The following is a 22,471-nucleotide window of genomic DNA, read 5'->3' as shown; positions in this document are numbered from 1 at the left end:
ATTAAAAAAAACAAATAGTATACACACTCCCATGTTTATTGCTGCATAATTTACAATAGCTAAGAAATGGAAGCAACCTAAACACCTATCAAAAAAGGAACAGAAGAAGAAAATGTGTTACATACATACAATGGAAGATGGATATACCTGGAAAAAAGAAGGAAAACTATCCATGTATGACAACATAGATGAACCAGAGGACATGGTGAGTGACATAAAGCACAGGAGCTAAGTCACATGATCTCACTTATATGTGGAATCTAACAGTTGCACTCACAGAAACAGAATAGAATGGTAGGCACCAGAGACTGGAGAGATGCGGAGTTGAAAAGATGTTGGCCAATGCCTACAAAATTTCAGTTAGAAGAAATAAATTTAAGAGATCAGTTACACATCATTGTGACTATAATTAATTATAATGTATTATATTCTTGAAAATTTCTGAGAGTAGAATTTAAAAATTCTCACCACAAAAATGTATGTGATATAATACATATGTTAACTTGCTAAAATTAGCCATTCCACAATGAATAAAATAACCAAAGAGAAAAAGGCTTGCGCATAAAAATACAAAGCATTGCTCAAAAATTAAAATAATTCAAAATATATAAGAAGTTATTCCATGTTGGAGTAGTTAATTTTGCCAAGAGGGGAATGCTGAACAAAGTAATCAAACAGATCTAATATGATCTCTATCAAAATCCCAACTACATTTTCTTTTTCTTTTTCTTTTTTTTTTGCAGGAATAGAGGAGCTGATCATCAAATTCAATCTAAACAGCAAAGGGCCTCAAATATAAAAAATAAAATGATTTTGAAAGAAAGAGAACTCAGACTTGGTAATTTCTAATTTTTAAATTTCTAAAACTTACTATATAGTTATACTAATCAAAACAATGTGGTACTGGCATAAGGACATATACATTGATGAATGAAAAAAGTAGATAACCAAGAATTAAACCCATGCATCTGTGGCCTATTGATATTTGACAAGAATACACAATAGGGAAAGGACAGTCATATCACCAGTGGTGCTGGGACAAGTGGATATCCACATGCAAAAAAAAAAAAAAAATCATTGGAGTCACCTCACACTGCCATCAAAACTTAAATGTCAACTTTGGATTGTGTAGAGAGGAGTAAGAGCAGGGGAGGTGGGTATGGGGATGCAAAGATGGTGGAATGAGACTGACATTATTATTCTATATGTATGTATGATACACTACTAGTGTGACCCTACACAATGACAGCCAGAGGAAAGAGAATGTGTGCTTTATTTTTGTGCAATGTGTTAAAATGCATTCTACTGGAATGCATGACTACTTGGGACAAATAAAAAATAAATAAAAATTGAATATTTCAATCATACATAAATATGAGTCCTGGTTCAAAGACATCCAAAGTTTTCACAACATGTGCTCTTGGATAAGCTAGAATCTACACTAAATGGAGAAATTCTCTCCCAGCTCTAGCATGAGATATGTCATTCCATGCACATTCATGTTGAATAATGAAGATAGATCCACATAACATTCAAGTCTGACTTGAGAGAGTGAGGTGTGGAGGGTACTAAATGGAAGAAAATCAGGGGAACCACAGTTATGTATGAAAGAAATAAATCCCAGGATGAAGAGAGGAGTGGTTCACTCAGGAAAGGCTCATTTAACTACATGCAAATCCAGGGGAAATGATTCCATTAGTCTATGAATTTCTTCCTCTTTTTTCTTTCACACCACCCTCACTCACTTCTTTCACCTCCATTATTCCTTTGCAGCACAAGATGTCCCAGGTCACTCTATACATTTTCTTTTTTCAAATGAGTTGGTTTTTTGTTTGTTTGTTTGATACCAGGGATTAAACACAAGAACATTTTACCACTGAAACGCATCTCTAGACTTTTTTTTATTCTTTTTTTAGAGACAGGGTCTCACTGAGCTGCTTAGGGCCTCACTAAGTTCTTGAGGATGGCATTGTCTTTGTGATCCTTCTGCCAAAACCTCCCAAGTCACTGTGATCATTGTCTCCACGTAGGTGTTTGGAAATCAAATTTCACTGAAAGTCAAATACATGGATATTTGAATGTGATTACTGTGAGATATTTTCAGCAGAAAGACCTGAAAATATATCTTTTCAGTTTATTTTATTCATATATAACACTTGAAGTTTTTTACACTTTATTCTTTTAAGCCCAGATTTATCCATTTTAAATCCCTGTTATTGGGCTAAGATTGGTTTCCTATGATGGGTACTCCCCAAAATGCAAGTTGCTTGGTTTGGAAAATAAGAGCTACACACACACAAAAAATTTCATCCAGAGGGGGCTTGTTTACCATTGTCTGAGAATGGAAGAAATAGTTTTCTTTTTCTTTGAGGATACTCTCACTAACTATGGCAAGACAGGTACTGTCAGACTTCAGAAGCAACACCAAGATTGCTAGTCTACAGAGAGATGAGCCAAAGCTGTCTCAATTATATAACCTCATCTTGGAAGCCCCAACTCGAAATTTGAGTGAAAGAGAAGACAGAGGAGTCTCCTAGGTAGGCACTAGGAAGACACTTTGAAGTCTGACATTACTACCTCACACCCAACACTCAGGTATGCTTAGAATTGTAATTTAATTAAAATTTTGTAGGATTACTTTTATTTAATAGTATTAGTGTAATTTATAACATTACAAGGATTATTGTACATGAGAGGATTTTTCATTATAAATCTTCACAAGGAGTTAGAATTAAAAAGTCTAGCAGTTCTAGCTTTATACTACTTTCTAGTACTTAACATGTTTCAACTCATCTTACAACAATTCATAAACTCAGGGACACCTATACTAAAAATCCTAGCTAATATAATATTAGCAATAGTAGTAACTTCAAATAAAATGTGTAGTGTGTGTTTACCAAAATTAATAACATTTCGTTTATTAAAACATTTACAGTTTCATTACATATAATGACTAATTATTTTCTTCAGTATCACATAGATATTATTCTAAATTTGAAAAACTTAGTGTCCTTTGAAAATATTGTAGGAAAAAAAAGGAGAGAAGATTTAATCAAAATTGATAAAAAGATCAGAATAGTAGATGAAGTGTGTTGAGGGGAAGGAAGGAGAGACAGAAAAAGGAAAGAACAGTTGAATTAATCTGACCAAATTTCATCTGTGAATATACCACAATGAATCACAACATCAAACACATTCACCAGGCACTAATTTTCAAATAAGTAAAAATAATACTACATATAAATTGCAAAGGGATTACCAGGCACGGTGGCACATGCTTGTAAGCCCAGAAGCTTGGTAGGCTGAGACAGGAGGATCATGATTTCAAAGCCTCAACAAGTGCAAGGCACTAAGCAACTCAGTGAGACCCTGTCTCTAAATAAAATACATCATAGGGCTGGGGATGTGGCTCAGAGGTTGAGTGACCCTGAGTTCAATCCCCAGTTAAAAAATAAAAAGTTGCACAGGGATCAATAGAGTAGAAGGAGTAGAGGAAAGAATGTGAGAGGGTGAAGTGCTGGGGACAGAATTAGAACAAATTGTATTCCATGCTATTGTGATAAGGTCAAAGTGTATCCTAATGATGGACATAACTACAAAGAATTAAAAATAGTTAGCAAGCACAAAAATGTAAAGACGGGTATGATTTAGCATTCTGCGTTATCAATTAAAATATTTCACAATTTTAAAAACTGTCCTAGGGATGCATGGAGATAAGAAAATAGTAGAATAAACTTGAGTTTTGTATGAAGTAAAATATAAAATGTTTTTATTTTTTTAAAGAGAGAGAGAATTTTTATTATTATTATTATTATTATTTTAGTTTTTGGTGGACACAACATCTTTATTTGTATGTGGTGCTGAGGATCGAACCCAGGCCGCATGCATGCCGGGCGAGGACGCTCCTGCTTGAGCCACATTCCCAGCTCCTAAAATGTTTTTATAATTGTCATTACTATAGTGATATTAGTATACACAGCCCAGGGACATTTATCTAGTGAAAGTTAACATCTCTTCATGTTGGAAAACACTGTTCCTTAATACCTGTCATATTTCTGTAAGTGTCTGCTTCACCTGTAAGATGAGTTCTTCTCTATTAATGCAAATAATTGAGAAAGGACATAGAATTTAACACCAAAATGTTCCAGAGTTAGTCATTCTTTGATGTAGCTTCACTGAATTTTCTATTCTAAAAAAAAAAAAAAAAATTCCCAGAGATGCAAAGAGAGAAAACTGAAGAATTTTAAACTTTTGATGAAATAAACATTATTTTATTCATGGCTTGGCAGAGTAATGCTATTATACATAAATATAGACCCACTGATCTGGCTACAGGTTATATCCCCTATGTTAAAAATCATTGTTCCTTGATCCAGAAAATGTCTAGAATTGTCACCTTCTCCCAGCTGATCTACTAGCTTTATTCTTTACTAATGCACAATCATTAGGAAAATACATAAAATTTAAAACAACAATTTTTGCATAAGTAGCAATTTATTAAAAAGCAAGATATATTTTGCTTATATTAAATTTACTGAATCCCCTAGAAATGAAACAAAGTCCTGTTTTGGTTTTTTTTTTTTTTGTATTCTCACTGAAATTTCTGTAGAAAATAACAGCAATTTAAAATAACCTAGAGGAAAAATATTTCATCTTTAATGAAAAATATACAATATTATAAAGCATTTTTTGCTGCTCCAGTCACCCAAATCTTTATTAATGATGTTCAGAGTTGAAAATAATCTTCATAAAATTATTTTCCAATGACAGTTTTTATGCAGTCACTGAATAATCACAGAATTCACATTTGCACATTCATTAAGGTATATTACTGTAAACTTTAGGAATTTGTATGATTTTGAAGAAAAGGAAATGGTAATTAGACTACAGTAGTGGAGATGTTTTCCATCCTGATTCCCAAATGTCTGAAGCCAGGCAAATGTCTGAAGCAGGATGACAGACGCTTGTGAAATATGGCCCAATTTCCTGAAGGAGACTCAAAGTCTTAGACATCTACTACTGATCACTTGGGTTTATTTCAGGGTCTGAATGAATGTGCTGGTAAATGTTTCTGAGCTAAGGAATATTCCAGGATCTTCCAAAAAGTATCAATCCAAATGCAGACTTGCAGTTTTATGTAAACTTGCTCATAGCAGACATTTCTTTCTCTTCTCTGGTGACAAATGTACCAACTAGAATATGACAGATTGAAGTTGATGGGTCCTATTATCAATGCCTGAATTTTAGGTTTGAAATACTTGATGTACCTTGAAATTGCAAGTTTTGTTGCATTTACAAAGTGTGTGTGTGTTTGTGTGTGTGTGTGTGACATTTTTCTTTCTTTTATCTGCTGAAAAACAAGCAAAGAGATAGACTAGATGAGTAAAGTTCCACCTTAGTTGGGCATGACTGTGACATTTGTTTCAGGAACTTGGGAGTCAAAGGCAGGAGAATGCCAAGATCAGGACCAGTCTCGGAAAATTAGTTATGTCCTAAGTCACAATAGTGAGAAACTGTCCAAAATTTAAGATAGCAAGGACTGGGGGTTGGGGATATAATAAAACACTCCTTGGTCCAATCACCTGTCCCTCCTGCAAAAAAAAAAAAAAAATGTTCACTTTTTTGCTTTCTACAAACCTTCTTAGGCTAGATTTTCAGCTAATTTCAGCAAGTATTTTATGAGAATAATTTTCCTGTTTGTTAATCACCTAAAAATCTAATGTTGTTTTTTATTTTCTTCTTCAAAAACACATACATATGTTGGGATAGGAATTATCCCAATGTCATGATAAAAATGCTAGCTATAAATTTCATGGGATTCAGCTTTTTACTCCAAATATATCTCTTGCATTCCACCCTATTCACATGGTATCTGTGCATTCTGTACATGGGCTCTGTGGCTTCCCTGGGCTGAGTCTCTTGTGTTTCTCTGTATTTATTTCTATGCCCACTTTCTTCATTTCACAGGCATTATGTTGGGGTTATTGAATCTCAGTAACTCTGCCTTTCATTAGATAGTTATTTTCATAAATTGGAGCATATAAATTCATTTATTACATAATTCTTACTATTCATATGAGTGCCCAGAATTAAGTTACTACCATTTTCTCAGTGTTTAATAGATCAAAAACTTTAAGACACAAGTTAAAGAGATTGAAGAAAATGCCTGCATAGGATCCAGGGCCCTGCTATTCAGTGGGACATTGACCATGCACCCACAGAACTGTGGATCATATGAGAGACTAACTGAAGGGCACTTGACATCAGTTCCTACTGCTGAGCATCTAAACATCTGTCAGAATTTAACTGAACAAGTTGCATGGGACATTTTGTGTAAAAGATGCCCCACCATCATTGATCTCGTTAGACTATTTTCTCTTATACACAGGTCTGAGAAAATTAAAATAGAAACTGGAATTTCTTTTTTTTAAAGAGAGAGAGAGAGATTTTTGTAATATTTATTTTTTAGTTTTCGGTGGACACAGCATCTTTGTTTGTATGTGGTGCTGAGGATCGAACCTGGACCACACGCATCCCAGGCGAGCGCGCTACCACTTGAGCCACATCCCCAACCCTAGAAACTGGCATTTCTTAGTGCTCATCCATGAGAAGGAGGTCATACCAGCTGTCTGCCTGTTTCTCTGGAGTGTGTATCAATATGAAAACATTTAAATATATTGCTAGGAGTAATTTTAAAATGAGGGGAGAAAAGTTAGAATACTATCAATATGCAAGCATTAATGTTTGGTAGACTTTTGTACTTTAAGTTATGAAACTTTTCATATACTAAATTAAATCTCCCAAACCAAGTTGAGATAGTGATAAAAATACAACAATAATTAAAATTTATATAGTGCTTCAAATATATTAACCATTATTTAATTGTTCACACCAACAATGCTAGTAGAAATGTTCTATCTTGGTACTGCTTTTACTCAGGATATAACCTGAGATGAAATTAATTATGTAAGGGGACAGGGCTCACCATTATAGTAAGTGGTGTGGCATGAGTTAAATAAAGTCATCTGGGTGAGGAACACAACTACAAATTTTTCCACATTTTCTGTACTTCTATAAAGAAACCATGATATTGAGCATCGTGAGAGTATTTCTTTCCCTGGCAGATTCCAATTTCCGCTAGTCGGTCCTTCACACCAACAATCATTCATGGGAAATTTCTATGTAGCAGCAGTATTTCAGATACTTTATTCCAAAGATAAATAAGACAACAACTCTACTTTTAAGAACACTTCAGGAAGAAATTAAAAGTAAGTGATTATAATATGATGGAATTTATAACCTAAAGGAAAGCATAGTATGTTTTCCAGAGTAAGATATTAGCAAATCCATGAGGTGAGTGGAAAATATACAAAATCACTGATCTGAAAGTGGTGCATAAGGTAAAATTAACTAATGAATTTTTATTTATTATTTTCCTTTTCAATGCCTGGGGTGCAACAAAACTTTCCTGTGGGCCAAGCCAGCACTCTACCACTGAGCCACACACCCTCCATTCAACTTAAATTGACAATGGAAAAAATACTCTATCCTATTTACTAGAAACTATTGTAGTAACTAATGCTTCTAGATACAGTAAAAGGTGATAAAATGACAGAAATATGGCAATGAAAATACTACTTCTGTCAATCACATCTGGTTTTCTTTCCAGAAACACGTTTGTTTCAACCTTCAACATCCTCATGAAGATGAAACAACATTCCACATTCAGTGCCATAAGAAATGCCTTTTATCCCCAACCTGGCATTGGAATCTCAGCAAACACCTTTCTGCTATGTCTGAACATTGCTGCTGTCCTCGTGGGCAACAAGCCCAGGCTCACGGACCTCCCCATCACCCACTTGGCTCTGACACACATCTTCATGCTCCTCACCATGGACCTTCTGATATCTAGAGACATTTGGGAAACACAAGACATTCCAGTTGACCTCAAATGCAAAGTGCTTGTCTTCCTGCACAAAGTCATGAGGGGACTCTCCATCTGCACCACCTGTGTCCTGAGTGTGCTTCAGGCCATCACCATCAGTCTCCATGACTCCTGGTTGGCCCCTTCAAATTTAAACCCCAAAATCACATATGGTGGCTCTTTTTGTTCTTGTCAGTCTTTTCCATGCTAATTTCTAGCAACCAGCTTCTGTGTACTGTGGCCACAACCAATAAAACTGGTCTTCTGTTTGTCACTGACTGCTGTTCCTTTATAACAATTTACAGGGATATCTTTCTCACCTTGATGGCACTCAGTGATGTCTTCTTTGTGAGCCTCATGGTTCTCTCCAGTGGATACATGATCATTCTTTTGTACACACATAAACAGCGGCCCATGACTCTTCATAGTTCTGGGTTCTCCCCAAAGACCTCCCCACAACAAAGGGCTACTCACACCATTCTGCAGCTCATCAGTTGCTTTTCCATTCTGTACTGTGCAGATTTCTTTATTTCATTATTCATAGGCATGACATGGACCAATAACCCCATCCTGGTGTGTCTCCACATGCTTGTGGACAATGGCTATGGCTCAGTCAGTCCTTTGGTGCTGATCGGTGCTGACACTCAAATAATAAAAGTAATGCAAACCAAATGCCGGAACAAAGATCAGTTTCTGACAAAACTGATCTAAGGCACCTTTACCACGCTCAATAAAACAATGTTCTCTATTTTATAGAATTGTCTCTCAGAATAAAAAAAATATTAATGAATATATCAAAGTTTTTGTCAGGTAATGTAACCTATGTCATTATTAAGGATTTTATGTACAACTTTACCTTATATTTGCATGAGTTTCTAGATTTACATCTATAGATTTTTAGTTTCATGTTACTTTCTGTCACATATATTAATAATATGTATAATTTTGTGAATTTTATTTTTTAAGTTTTTTTTATATTTGTTTTTTTATTGGTTGTTCAAAACATTACAAAGCTCTCGACATATCATATTTCATACATTTGATTCAAGTGGGTTATGAACTCCCATTTTTACCCCATATACACATTGCAGAATCACATCAGTTAGGGAAGGGAAATTGCATGGAAATGGAAGGAGACCCTCATTATTATACAAAATTATATATAAGAGGATGTGAGGGGAAAGGGAAGAAAAACAAGGGAGAGAACTGAATTACAGCAGATGGGGTAGAGAGAGAAGATGGGAGGGGAGGGGAGGGGGGATAGTAGAGGATAGGAAAGGCAGCAGAATACAACAGTCACTAGTATGGCATTATGTAAAAACGTGGATGTGTAACCGATGTGATTCTTAAGTTTTTTTTAATGAAGTTCTATTTTTAATTTGTTCTCTTTTTTTGTGGTGCTGGGGATTAGAACCCAGAGCCTTGTGACTTCAAGGCAAGCACTCAACCCACTGAGCTATATCCCCACTCTTAATTTTATTCTTTTAAGTTGTATATGATAATTGAATTTATTTTGACATTATTATAAAAGCATAGAATATTGTTTGTTCTAATTCAGTCCTAAGTACTTTCCCTTCCCTCCCATCTTCCCATCACCTCATCCATTTTCTCTACTGATTTTTCTGCTTTTACTTAGTTTTTCAAATTCATGTCTTGTGGATTTATATGATAGTGAGATTAACTGTGGTATATTCATTCATATATATATATATATATATATATATATATATATATATATATATATATATATATATACATGAAATATGAAATTTAGTTCAGATACACTCCAGGTCTTTCCCTATTCCATCTCTCCTCTCTTCCCTTCATTTTTATCTATTCCACTGATATTTCTTCTGTTCTTTTTTCTACATTGTCCTTCATTCTGTATAATTATAGCTGTGTTGTAGTCTTTTTTGAAATTATTCTAGCAACCAGGCAGCACATTTCAAGTTTGCAAAAATGTAAAAATTCAAATGCTTATCAAGCAAAGAATGTATAAACAAATGTGGTGTGTATATGAATATATATTTAATTATATATAAATATATGAATAGGCCCATGTGTGTATATATATTAAAGTACATAAGTATATTTGTAATTTATACATGTATATGGTAGAATATCAATATGAAATAAAAATGAATAAAATTCTGATATATACTACAACATTGATAGGTCTCCAAATTATTAAGCTAATTAAAATCAAACACACAAAAAATCACAGATTGGGGGCTGGGGTTGTGGCTCAGTGTTAGATCACTTCCTTGCATGCATGAGGCACTGAGTTTTATCCTCAGCACCACATAAAATAAATAAATGAATAAAGGTATTGCATTCATCTACAACTAATTTTTTTTAAATCACAGATTGTATAACTCCATTAAAATGAAATATCCAGAATATGAACATACAGGAGCAGAAGGTGGAAAGGCTGTCAGCAGGGCTTCAATTATAAGAGATATAAACTCTAGGAGATAGGAAGGCACTGTGGAGCTACACATTCCCAATTGTACTATGGACAAACGAAGTGTTGGTTGTGATACTGACTTCCAAAAACTGAGAACCTACTATGTACCAGAGGTGATTCTAGTTTTTTTCTAAACTTTGATCCTAACATTCCCAGTGGTCTTGTGTCTTTGTTGGTGGAATCCTGATTTTATGATAAATAAACTAAGAGCAGGTGATGAATGGATTGTCCCAGGGTCACCCACCATGTAGACCTGGACTCTAATTGCTGATTTGTCTGAGATTCATACTACAGTGTAGTCTATGAAAATAAAACTCTAGTAAGTGGTCATTTCTGGATAGAGGAGGAGGTAAGAGGGAGGGATTACAAAACTGCACCAAGAAATCTTTCACATGTGCTATAATTAGGTTGTAGCTAGCAATTATCAGTAAAACACACAGCAAGAATCCAAGTGTTCTTTAAATTATTTTAGCATCTTCTTTAAACTACTTTCAAAGTGAATGAGAAAGTAAATGGTCACAGTGAATTTGTAGAAAAAAACAAACAGAAACAAAGGGGATAACTGGGGAAATACATCAACAAAGAAAAATAAAGGGACTAATCCTTGACTATGTCCATTGAGGTTGATAGTGCAGCTAAGAATTATAGCTAGAGATGCTTCTATTTGGGAAGGAGGATTGCTTTAATTGCTCAGACACACCAAAATAACTTCTGACTGGACACTGACCCCCATGCTCACATTAACATGATTGTCTTGTAGGTCAACTCCTCCCAATAGAATGGCCAAACCATGACAGTTCCAGATAAGACCAACTAAAGTAAAAAACTATACCGCCTGATGTGAAGGATGAGTTGAACACCTTATTGGCAAACATTGCTGAAGGCAGGCACCAAATGGTGATATATTTTTGAGACATCACTTGGAGATGACACACTCACTCCTGTGAGAGCTCTCTGAAGCCTTACTTTGCTTTTACTTTATTTTCACTTCAACATACATTTTTTTCTGTCACTTATAATAAAGATCTCTTGCATGGCTTTTGTGTCGGATATGAAAGTTTCTTTCATTGAAAGAAAAGAACAGAGGTTTGAAGTTTTCTCTCTCTGCTCTCCTATGACAGCAGTGACTTTACAGACTCAGGAACTTGGGTGCACTTAACTAAGAAGAAAGCATACATTGGAACCAAGCTGGTTGCAGTAGCAACAGAGGTGCTGGTCCCCAAAAGAGGGGAGGGAGAACCCAGAGAAACACAATAAGTAGATTAGCAACAGAAAAACCTGTAGAAGAGAAAACCCATTTTAACTTAGATGATCTGGAAGCTAATCCAAGTGGTGTTTAAAGGGTGTGCTCTGTATTTTTCAACTGGCAAGTTGAGGCTGAAGCCATTTTGTAGAGGCCACACTTTAGCTCAACCAGGGGAAGCCAGGAGATCATAGGAAATATGGCCAGCCTTGACAGAGGGCTACTGATTGGCCTAGGGTATGTCTAGCAGAGCATGATTGAAACAGGCACAGAGAAGATTGTATCCAGGGGGATTCAAGTAAGAAAAATAAAAAAGAGCTCAACTTGCTTTTCCTTTGGGTTCTTCATGTGAAAGATGAAGAGGGTTGGAAATCTCAACAGGTGGATATGAATACACTCAAGGACTAAGCCTTGGAAGTCTGTGTTTATGAGCAGCAGAGGGTATAGTGGATTAGCTTCCCTGCACCATGATTAGAAGTCTTTGGATGTTCCTGAGGTAGATACTCCTGACAGAGACCCCCAACAGTGAGGCCCTATGGGTGTGTTGATCTAATCTCTCCAGAGCAGATACCAGCCAACAAACAATTTAAGCCTGATTGCACCTAAGCCCACACCTGAAACTCCCCTTGAACAACTCTGCATCAGCCTTTCTAATAACCATCACCTGCTACATCTCTTCTGCATTCTCTAACATAACTTTTTAAATACTGTCAACTTAATTCTACCTCACTATCATATTTTATTTTCTCTTAATGAACTGAATTCTTAAAATTTCTTTTGTAGTTGTAGATGACAGATATCTTTTATTTGTTTATTTTTATGTGGTCCTAAGGATCAAATCCAGTTTCTCACACATGCTAGGCAAGTACTGTGCTACTGAGCTACACTATCAGCCCATGAACTGAATTTTTACCATCTTTTAGAACTAATAGATTTATATAACTCTTGCACCCATCATTCATATAGCTGCATTTTTTACTGGTGTGAGTGACAGAGTTGAAACCTGATGTTTATTGTAATACCAGATCTAGTTCATTACTACTTACTAATTTTGCTGGTAATTGCTGACCCAAACATTGCTGTGGTTTGTGCTAATGTTGTTGATGTCATAATAAGAACCTACTATTTTATTAATGCAGTCTATTGTTTGTGTAAGTACTTGTTTTGTTTGTTTTCCCAACTTCTTTGAGGTGCTAAAATTAACAGGGACACCACAAGTTTATGGGGCAGAGACTGATGCTCAGCTAAACTCAGTAAATAGACAGAGCATCTTGCTCCATACTCAAATTAACAACATTCATACTAACAACTATCTTTAATACAAAACACAGAAATAAAATCCAGTCCCCAAGCAGAATGAGCCAGGGGTGGGCCCTCAGATTCCACTCATGGACATACACGGCTATAGTAATTAGCACAAAGACTGTGGATACCATACCTATGAGATTACCCTAGGACACTTTTGTAAAAGAAAGCTGCTCACCAAAAAGACCACATGAAAGAGCAAAAGAGAAATCTACTACAGAAAATGCATAAAACTCAACATAGAAACTAAAATAATATTGAAAGAGAAACAAGGTGCCAGACACATCCTAAAGTTTATAATTCATAAGTAGCTGAATTCAAAGATACTGACATGGATAAAATAACAGACAAAAAGATCAAACAAATAATTATCAAAACAATTGATGAATTCCAAGAGAACACAGACAAAAATCTGAGTGGATCTGGAATTCAGAGAGAGGAATAATAAAATCAATAAGATGATAGAGATACTGAAAAAGAAAGCCAATGGGAAATCTTGGAATCAAAAGACATAACAATCAAGTAAAATGTTTTGTTGAAAGTCTAAGAGAGTAAATCAGGCTGAATACATTCTTTCAGAGCTGGAAGACAAAAGTGGCCAATCTTGAACATTTAGAGAGTATTAAACAAAAGAAAATAAATAAAGAAAAGAAAATAAATGAACATGAGCAACATATAGAAGAACTTCAGAACAATAGTAAGAGACCAATTTAAGAATCAATGGAATTGAAGAAGTTGTGAAATGCAGACCAGTGTATTGGATAATCTCTTTAGGAAAATAAAAACAAAAAATTTTCAATCCATGAGAACGAGATGGACATCCAGAGACAAAACACATTCAAAATACTTAAGACTCACGTTGAATAATGAAGCTCTTCATGACATACTATAATTAAAATAAATATCATACAGAATAAGGATAGAATTTTAAAAGCCTCAACAGGAAAACCAATTCAAAAAAAGTAAAAGAATAATGAAAGAAATTATTAAGATCAAAACATCTGTAGCAATTAGGTAAAGATAAACCAAAACTATACTGAGACTTCATCACACACCAATTTAGAATAGCATTCACCAAGAATATATATATAACATATATATGCTAAACCCAAGGCCAATATCATTATAAATGGAGAAAAATTGAAAGTATTCTCTCTAAAAATTGGAACAAGACAAGGATGTCCTCTTTAACCACTTCCATTAAACAATAAACCTTGAAACTAAAGCCAGAGAAATTAGAGAGAAAAAGAAATTAAAAGTAGATGAATGGGAACAGAAGAGTTCAAACTCTCCCTATTTGCCAATGACATGATTATATATTTAGAATACCCAAAGAACTCTACCATAAAACTTCTAGAAATCATAAAGGAATTCAGTAAAGTAGTAGAATATAAAATCAAGACACATAATCAGTTATATTTTTATACATCATTAATAAATCAACTGAAAGAGAAATTAGGAAAACTAACCCTTTTACAATTGCCTAAAAAAAAAGAATAAAATACTTGGGAAATGATCTAAAAAAGAGGTGAAAGACCTCTACAATGAAAACTACAGAATATACAAAAAATGAGGCAGACCTTAGAACATGGAAAAATTCCTCATGTTCTTAGCTAGAATTATTATTGTCAAAATGGGCATACTAACAAAAGTGCTGTACAGATTAAATGGAATTTGTATAATATTCCAATTACGTTCTTCATAGAAATAAGAAAAGCAATCCTAAAATTTATTTCAACAAGAAAGAGGCCCAGAATAGCCAAAGCAATCCTCAGAGAGGAAAGTGAAACAAGAGTCATCACTATCGTCATTATCAAAAATACAAGTGAAATTAAATGTTGGTGAGAATGTGGAGGAAATGTGCCAAACTCTAAATTACACTATAGAGCTACAGTGGGGAAAAAAGTAATGTATCGGCAACAAAACAAACATGAAGACTAAAGGTACAGAACAGAAGACATAGAGACCAACCCACATAAATACAGTTATCTCATACTATGCAAGCCACCATAAGTATATATTGAAGAAAATGCAACATCTTTAACAAATGGTGCTGAAAAAATTGGAAATATATATGTAGTATAATAAAATTTAATACTTATGTCTCACCTTACACTCAACTCAGGTGGATCAAGGATCTAGGTATTAGACCAGAGACACTGAACCCAAATAGGAGAAAATGTAGGACCAAATCTGCATCATGTCAGCTTAGAAAATAAATTCCCCATGAAGATTTCTAAAGCACACAATGTAAAATCAAGAATCAATAAATGGGTTAGTATCAAACTTCAAAGTTTCTTCACTGCAAAGGAAATGATCAAGAACTTGAAGAGAGAGCCTAAAAAATGGGAGAAATATGTGGCTGGGATTGTGGCTTAGCAGTTGAGTGTGAGGCACTGGGTTGATCCTCAGAATCACATAAAAATAAACAAATAAACAAATAAAGGTATTAAAAAGAGAGAGTTAATACATTTAAACAAAAAGAATGGGAGAAATGTTTGCCACCTGCACTTCAGATAGAACATGAATCTCTAGGATAAAATAGAACTCAAAAATTTAACACAAAAAACAACAACAAAACAATCAATAAATGACAAAGGAGCTGAACAGACATTGCACAGAAAAATATGTAAAGTCAACAAATATATGAAACAATTTTCAACATCTCTAGCAGTTAGAATAAGGCAAATTAAAACTACACTGAGATTTCATGTCACTCTAGTCAATGACAATTATCAAAAATAGAAGTGAAAATAAATGTTGGTGAGGATGTGGGGAAAAGGTACATTCATACATTGCTGCTGGTACTTCATATTCGTAAAATTACTCTTGAAAGCAGTATAGATATTCATTAGAAAACTTGGAATGGAGGTTCTGGGGCATTGGCTTTATGGTAGTGCACTTGCCTGAAATGTGTGAGGCACTGGATTTGATCCTCAGCACCACATATAATTGCATAATTAAAATAAGGACCTATCAACAACTAAAAAAAATTATAAAAATTGGAATGTACCTTCCCTTTGACCTAGACATCTCACTCCTTGGTGTATTATCAAAGGATTTAAAATCAGTATACTATAGTCATGTAAACACACCAATATTTATAGCAGCTAAATTTATAATAGATAAGCTATAGAACCAACCTAGGTGCCCTTCAACAAATGAATGGGTAAAGAAAAAGTGGTACATACACACAATGGAATACTACTCAGACATAAGAAAGAATCAGATTTTGGCACTTGCCAAAATTGTATGGAACTGGACACTATCATGCTAAGTGAAATAAGTCAATACCCCCACCCCAAAACAAAGGCCAAATGTTCTCTCACAACCGGCTGGGTGTGGGCAGGGAGAATTTGACATTCACCAGATTGAATAGGGAGAAGTGGAGGAAAGGGAATGGAATGGGAATAACAGTAGAATGGCTACTAGAATAACTTTTCTATGTTCATATATGAATACATGACCAGTGTAAATCCATACCATGTACAATTACAACAATGGGGAGTTATTCTCTGTGTATGTATAAGTTCAAATTCATTCTATTTTCATGTATAACTAAAAAGATCAAATAAAAAATAAAAACAAAAATAAAAACTGTAAAAAATGCCAGGGAGGATGTGAAGAAACTAGGAATGATTTTACATTGTTAATGGGATTGTGAATTAGTACACACTTATGGAAATCAGTATGGAATTTTCCCAAAAGGCTGTACATGGAACCACCCACCATATGACCCAAGCCATATCACTCCTTGGTATTTATCCTGAACAATTAAGTCATCATACCATCTTGATATACTCATACCCGTGTTTCTGTCAGCACAATTTACAATAGCCAATGTATGGAAAAATTTTAGGTGTTCATCTGCAGATGAATGGATTAAGAAAACATGGCATATACACACAATGGACTTGTATTAACCCATAAAGAAGAATATAGTTATGTCATTTGTAGAAAAGTGGATGGAATGTGAGAATATTAAGTTAACTGAAAGGAGCCAAATAAGAATATCAGAGTCACATATTTCCCTTTATGTATGAAAGCTAGACAGTAAATATGAAAGTAAAGTTGAAGGGAGATCTCATGAACAGAGTGAACAGTAGAGCAAAGAAATGAGGAGATGGAAGGAGGAGGGAAGTGCTGGGGAATAATATTTGTCAAATTATATTGTTATTCTGTGTGCATGTAAGAAAATATAACAACACATTCCACTATTATATACAACTGTATGCACTAACAAAAAATGAAAAATAGAACACTAAGGCAATAAAAGAGTTATCATCTGGTTTGCTTCATTTTATAGATGAGGAAACCAGGGACAAGAGGGGGGAAGGGGATTCTTGGACACTCTGTATCTATTTACAGGTTCAAAATGAATTTTTAGAATCTGTATTCTGACAGAGAGATTAAAAAGTATTATATGAGCCAGGCATGATGGATCATGCCTGCAATCCCAGCTGCTTGAGAAATCTGAGGTATTATGATGGCAAATTCAAAGCCTGTCTCAGCAAAAGTGAGGTGCTAAGAAATTCAGTGAGACCCTGTCTCTAAATAAAATATAAAAGAGGGGTGGGAATGTGGCTCAGTGGTTGAGTGCTCCTGAGTGCAATTCCCTGTACAGAAAAAAAAAAGTATTATCTGAGTCCTAGGTTCCCCATGATGAAGCAATATCCTCAATATGGCCTTGGTCCTCAGGGTGTGAACAGTGCAGCATGTGTGGCATGTGATTTTAGTGCTCCCAGTTCTTTCTCCTATTAAGCAGGGACATTCACATTTCTGTGTTTCATAGTATTGTCTGCAGTGATATGCAGTGATGTGCTGGCATATGACCAATGGAAAATGTGGTGCTTAGTATCAATGCATTGATTACTATCACTTGTTCATTTCCAAAGTGTAGCAGAATATAGTAATCAGGACATTTGTACTAGACATGGATTACCAGGGATCTGACTCTGTCTCTGTCATTTAGTAGCGGTATGACCTTGAGTGAATTATTTTATCAGCCTGGACTTTAAATGTTTTGTTCATAAAATGATGATAATAATCCTACCACTTAATAAGGATACTGGGAGGGAAAGTGAGAATTAAATTATTTAATCACCAAGAACAATACCTGATATATAAATATTCAATAAGTATTGGCTGCTATGTTAAAATTTGCTACAGGCAATTAAAAAAAGATGGGGGTATATACAGATGGCAAATAAACACAGAAAAAGATGCTCAACATCTTAGGTCATAGTGAAATAGAAATTAGTCACATCTATAAGCATGGATAAATACCAAAATCTGACAATACCAACTCCTGTGTGTAAGTAGAGGTTCAACAGGAACCCTCACTAATTGCTAGCAGGATCACAAAATTGTACAGCCACTTTGGAAGAGTTGGAAACATTTTCCTACAAAGCTAAACAGAGTCTTAACCATAATTCTAGCAACCACATTCATAGTGTTTATCTAAAGGAGTTGAGTTCTAACATCTGCATGAAAACCTGCATGCACATTTTTATAAGGGCTTGAATTGGGGATACAGCTAGGTCGTAGAGCACTTACCTAGTGTGCATGAGTTGCTGGGTTCCATCCCAAAATCACACAAAAATAAAAATATTCACATTTTTTATTCATAATTTCCCAGAACAGGAAGCAAACAAGATACCCTTCAGTAAGCACTTACATATTTTTAGTTAAAAAGTGACCCATCCATTAAATGGAGTGTTGTTCAGAATATAAAATTAATGGGCTAGAAAATATGAGAGGACACAGAGGCAAATTTAGTGCCAACTGCTTAAAGCAGATGTTGTTTTAAATGCCATACCTGTGTGATGTCAAATATATGACAATCTGGAAAAGGCTAAAGAATAGACAATAAAGCATGTAATGATTCCAGAGATGCAGGGGAAATAGAAGACAGTGAAGAGATGAAGAACAGGGAACTTTGGAAATCTGAACCTATTAGTAATATAGCATAATGGTGGACACTCAACACTATATTTTATCAACACCTTCAGAAATAAACAACAAGTAATTCAATTAGTAATAATATCTTGGTTGTCATTATATTGGTTTTCTAATGATAACAATCTAACATAGATTTGCAAGATGCAGATAATAGGAAAAAATGTGTGAGGAGCAGGCATATGGAAACTCTTCTCTATATGCTAAATTGCCCAGTAAATGTAACCACATTTGAGAAAAACAATGCCTATCTACTAAAACAAACAGAACACACTTGAGGGTTCTCATATTGCAGCTATGAGCTATGCCTGGATGACCCTCACACAGTGACACAGATACCTTGGTCCTAGGAATTAATAACCAACCAAAATTCTGTCTTTATTCCCTGTATGATATTTTGGTGATCCTTCCAAAGGCTTACTAAAATTATGTTTTATAGGTATTTTGCTTATCTGTTGAATACCAATTTGTCCTGGGGAACTGTCTGTGCTCCAGACAAACTGTCAAACTTGTCTCTATTGTGTATTATGAGGACATGGTTAAGATAAATCTTCTTTAAATCTGTTTTTAAGATGGCCATCTATTTTAAAGTTTAGCTAAGTAATAGCATGATATCTCTTGAGATAAGGTTAGACATCTGGCATAAATTTTGAAAGATATTATATATGAGTTTGGTTTTTAAAAAAAATCTTGAATTTCTTTTGGTCTGTATTAAGCTTGAGAGGTTTCCTTTAATTTTAGTTTCCAGTAGGCAATGTTAAGTCCTTCTTAATAGTAATTGAGGCTTGATATGAAAATGAGAGATCTTTTATTAATCATTGTGATATTTTGGTATATAGACTAGTTGAATTATTTTGATATTATGTGTAATTTGACAATTTAAAAGGAACCCACAATCTCTTTTTGAGAGGAGGTTTCAAAATATATCTATCTCTTAGAATACTATCCTTTGAATAGATGTCTCTTAATTGTCTTCTAGAAAATATGATTAAATTTACTTCCCAGTGTAGGGAGTAGCATATAAATCTTACCATATTTTTATGGATAATAGGTCCTGTCAGAGAGCTTACATAATACCAATGAATCTCCAACAAAGTTTGTAATTTTTATTGATTAAAATTAACATATGACTTTAATTTGAAGAGCACCAGTCATAATAAAATGTTCTCCCAAATTTTACAACTATCCAACAAACAGAATATGCAAGAATCAGCAGTATCTTTGAATCAATCAAATTTGGTCTCCAAAGAGAATTGTCAAAATTGGAATCTAAGTTAGCCATTTACTATATTTAGTATTTAATCAAGGATGTGAATTTATTCATTAAAATTAACCCCTGTCTTAAACAGTAAGAATTATTAAGCAATAAAGACCTTCCTTAAAGAAAATAACATTAACATTTTAATAGGTCTTTATCATGTCAAAATATGGACAAAATCTTATCTCATATTTGTATAAAAAGTCAGGGAAATAGCCTGAATTATCCTTGAATTAATCAGTTTAAATTTTTATAATTAGTCCAGTTATATATAAATCTGTTTCTCAATTGTTTTAACTTTATGTATTATCTGTATAGATAATGATATAGACTTTCCTAATTAGAAAAATATTTTTATCATTAAAATTTAAAATATTACGATCTTGTTTCAACCAAAGATGATTTCTTTCTTCTTCATAGGACCTCCAATATGTGCTTCCTCCTGTGGAAGTATCTTGTTTTTATTTTAGAATTCTTCATGATTATAACCTGTAATAAACAAATTATAGAACCTAAACAAATTATAGAACCTTAATAAAAAGAAACATCTCAATGAAAATATAGTTGAAGCCCTTAGACATTTCTGTAGACAGAATTACATTTGTTTTTATATTTTATAAAGTTTTTACAATAATTTGAGATTTAAAGATTACTTGATTATCTATTGAAAGTAAGTTTATAGTAAAATACAAATTTCTTAAATATTTATAACTACAAAATGAGAGCACCAGATAAATATATGAAATATATTTCAACTAAATAAACATAAATGTTAATTATTTTATGGATTAACAACTACAAGTTATCCAAATACTTAGAAAAATATGTATTAAGAATAAGGGCATAATTTATAATTGTATTAACTTTATGTAACCACATGCTTCTTAAAGGTATTTAAATCCATTTCAATTTTTCTTAGATTAGTAGTGCACTTTTTATATTGTGATGTCACATAACAAGATCCTTGTGTATACATTTATTTATTTATTGTAATTATATAGTCAGGGATTAGAATAAGGATTTTTTTGTTCATTACAGGAACATTGCTCCCTTTGTTTCCTGTGGTGTGCAAATGCATCCTTATAACCAAAATTAAAAGTAAAAAAAAAAAAAAAAAAAGATACCTCTCATAAATAGAACACTATTTAGTAACACAACCATAGAGAGGAAAAGAAAAGATCCCAAAGGAAGCTGTTGAGGGATAAAAAAAAAATCCAGTTATTTAGCCTTGAGAGCAAGTCAGGCTTAGGGTTGCAATGTAGAAACCTGGAATTATGTTTTGTCTGAAAAAGATACTTTTTTTAGCATTTACAGGTGGACATTCATAAAAATGTATGCTCTCTGTAGTTTCAGTAGCAGGTCTGTGTGAAACAGGAAGTACAGTTTAGTGGCTGGGAAGCGGAATCAGAAGTCCTATTTGAGTGACAGTCCAACAACCAATGGAAAGCCCCCCAAAATGTGGGAGTGGCACCAGGAAGACTGCTTGGCTGGCCAGGCTTCCTGTGGTTACCATGGTGATGGAAACAGCTTGAAGTTTATTGTCCAGTGTCTGGGGCAAAGGCTCCCAGAGCTGTTGCATTCCATTTGATTTGTTTTTCTTTACCACCTGTGCTTACAGTGTGTGTTCTCTTGTCCTTTGTATTTTCCCTTGCAGCATATGGGCACTTTAAAAATGAATTATAATGGTAGATGCCAGTGTTACTATCAGAACTTAGGGCAGTCTGCATTTGGCATCCAGGCCAGGTTCTTTAATGGTTAGAATCACTGCTGGTGGCCGGTCTAGTTACAGAACCCATAGGAAAAGCAGCTAAAGTCTTTTGTCCACAGAGGCTGAGTAACAGCCATTCTGGTCCTGTAGGACAAGAATGTGGTAAAAAGGTTTAATATAAATTGTTAGAGCACCTTTAAAAAACAGCAGAAAAACAAAATTCCCCTCCCTAGATGTCAAAAATCTCCTATATCAAGGTCTCATCATAAGAAAAAAAACTTATTTTTTCTCTCTTACCCTGTCCAAGTGCATATTCTAGCATATAACCCCCCCCCAAATCTTTACCTAATATTTTAAATACATAAAGATTCACAAAAACAGTCCAAAAAAGTCCATAAATACACCTTTCTCATAGGAGAGGACTGAACTTAACAACATATCCCATTAATCATCTTAATAATTCTTTACATTTATTGAGGGGCTCTAGAATTGCAAAAAATATTTTTTTTTCTTTCTATGAAATATTCCCAGATATTAAAACAGTTTAATGTCACAGATTATTCTTCTGTCTTATTCACTTACTTTCTACAATTCATCCCATAATACTC

General features: G+C 34.2%; 1 protein-coding gene across 1 annotated transcript; it reads left to right on the top strand.

The window, feature by feature from the left end:
* Positions 1 to 7,706: 7,706 nt before the first annotated feature.
* Positions 7,707 to 8,635, top strand: LOC114079523 (vomeronasal type-1 receptor 45-like). Its single transcript, XM_027920745.1, has 2 exons — positions 7,707 to 8,059; positions 8,143 to 8,635. The coding sequence occupies exons 1-2, from the start codon at positions 7,707 to 7,709 to the stop codon at positions 8,633 to 8,635; spliced, it is 846 nt and encodes a 281-aa protein (XP_027776546.1).
* Positions 8,636 to 22,471: the final 13,836 nt, after the last annotated feature.

Source organism: Marmota flaviventris, chromosome 10, assembly GCF_047511675.1.
Source record: "Marmota flaviventris isolate mMarFla1 chromosome 10, mMarFla1.hap1, whole genome shotgun sequence".
Classification (NCBI taxonomy): Eukaryota; Metazoa; Chordata; class Mammalia; order Rodentia; family Sciuridae; genus Marmota; species Marmota flaviventris.
Note: the sequence above shows the minus strand (reverse complement) of the source record. Positions and strands in the feature narration are given on the sequence as shown.

What these genes read in the sequence shown, in the direction of transcription:
- LOC114079523 (XM_027920745.1), top strand. Translation starts at nt 7,707, where the DNA reads ATGAAACAACATTCCACATTCAGTGCCATAAGAAATGCCTTTTATCCC. An exon ending in ATCAGTCTCCATGACTCCTG is followed by an intron (nt 8,060 to 8,142) that starts GTTGGCCCCTTC and finishes GCTAATTTCTAG; the next exon opens with CAACCAGCTTCTGTGTACTG.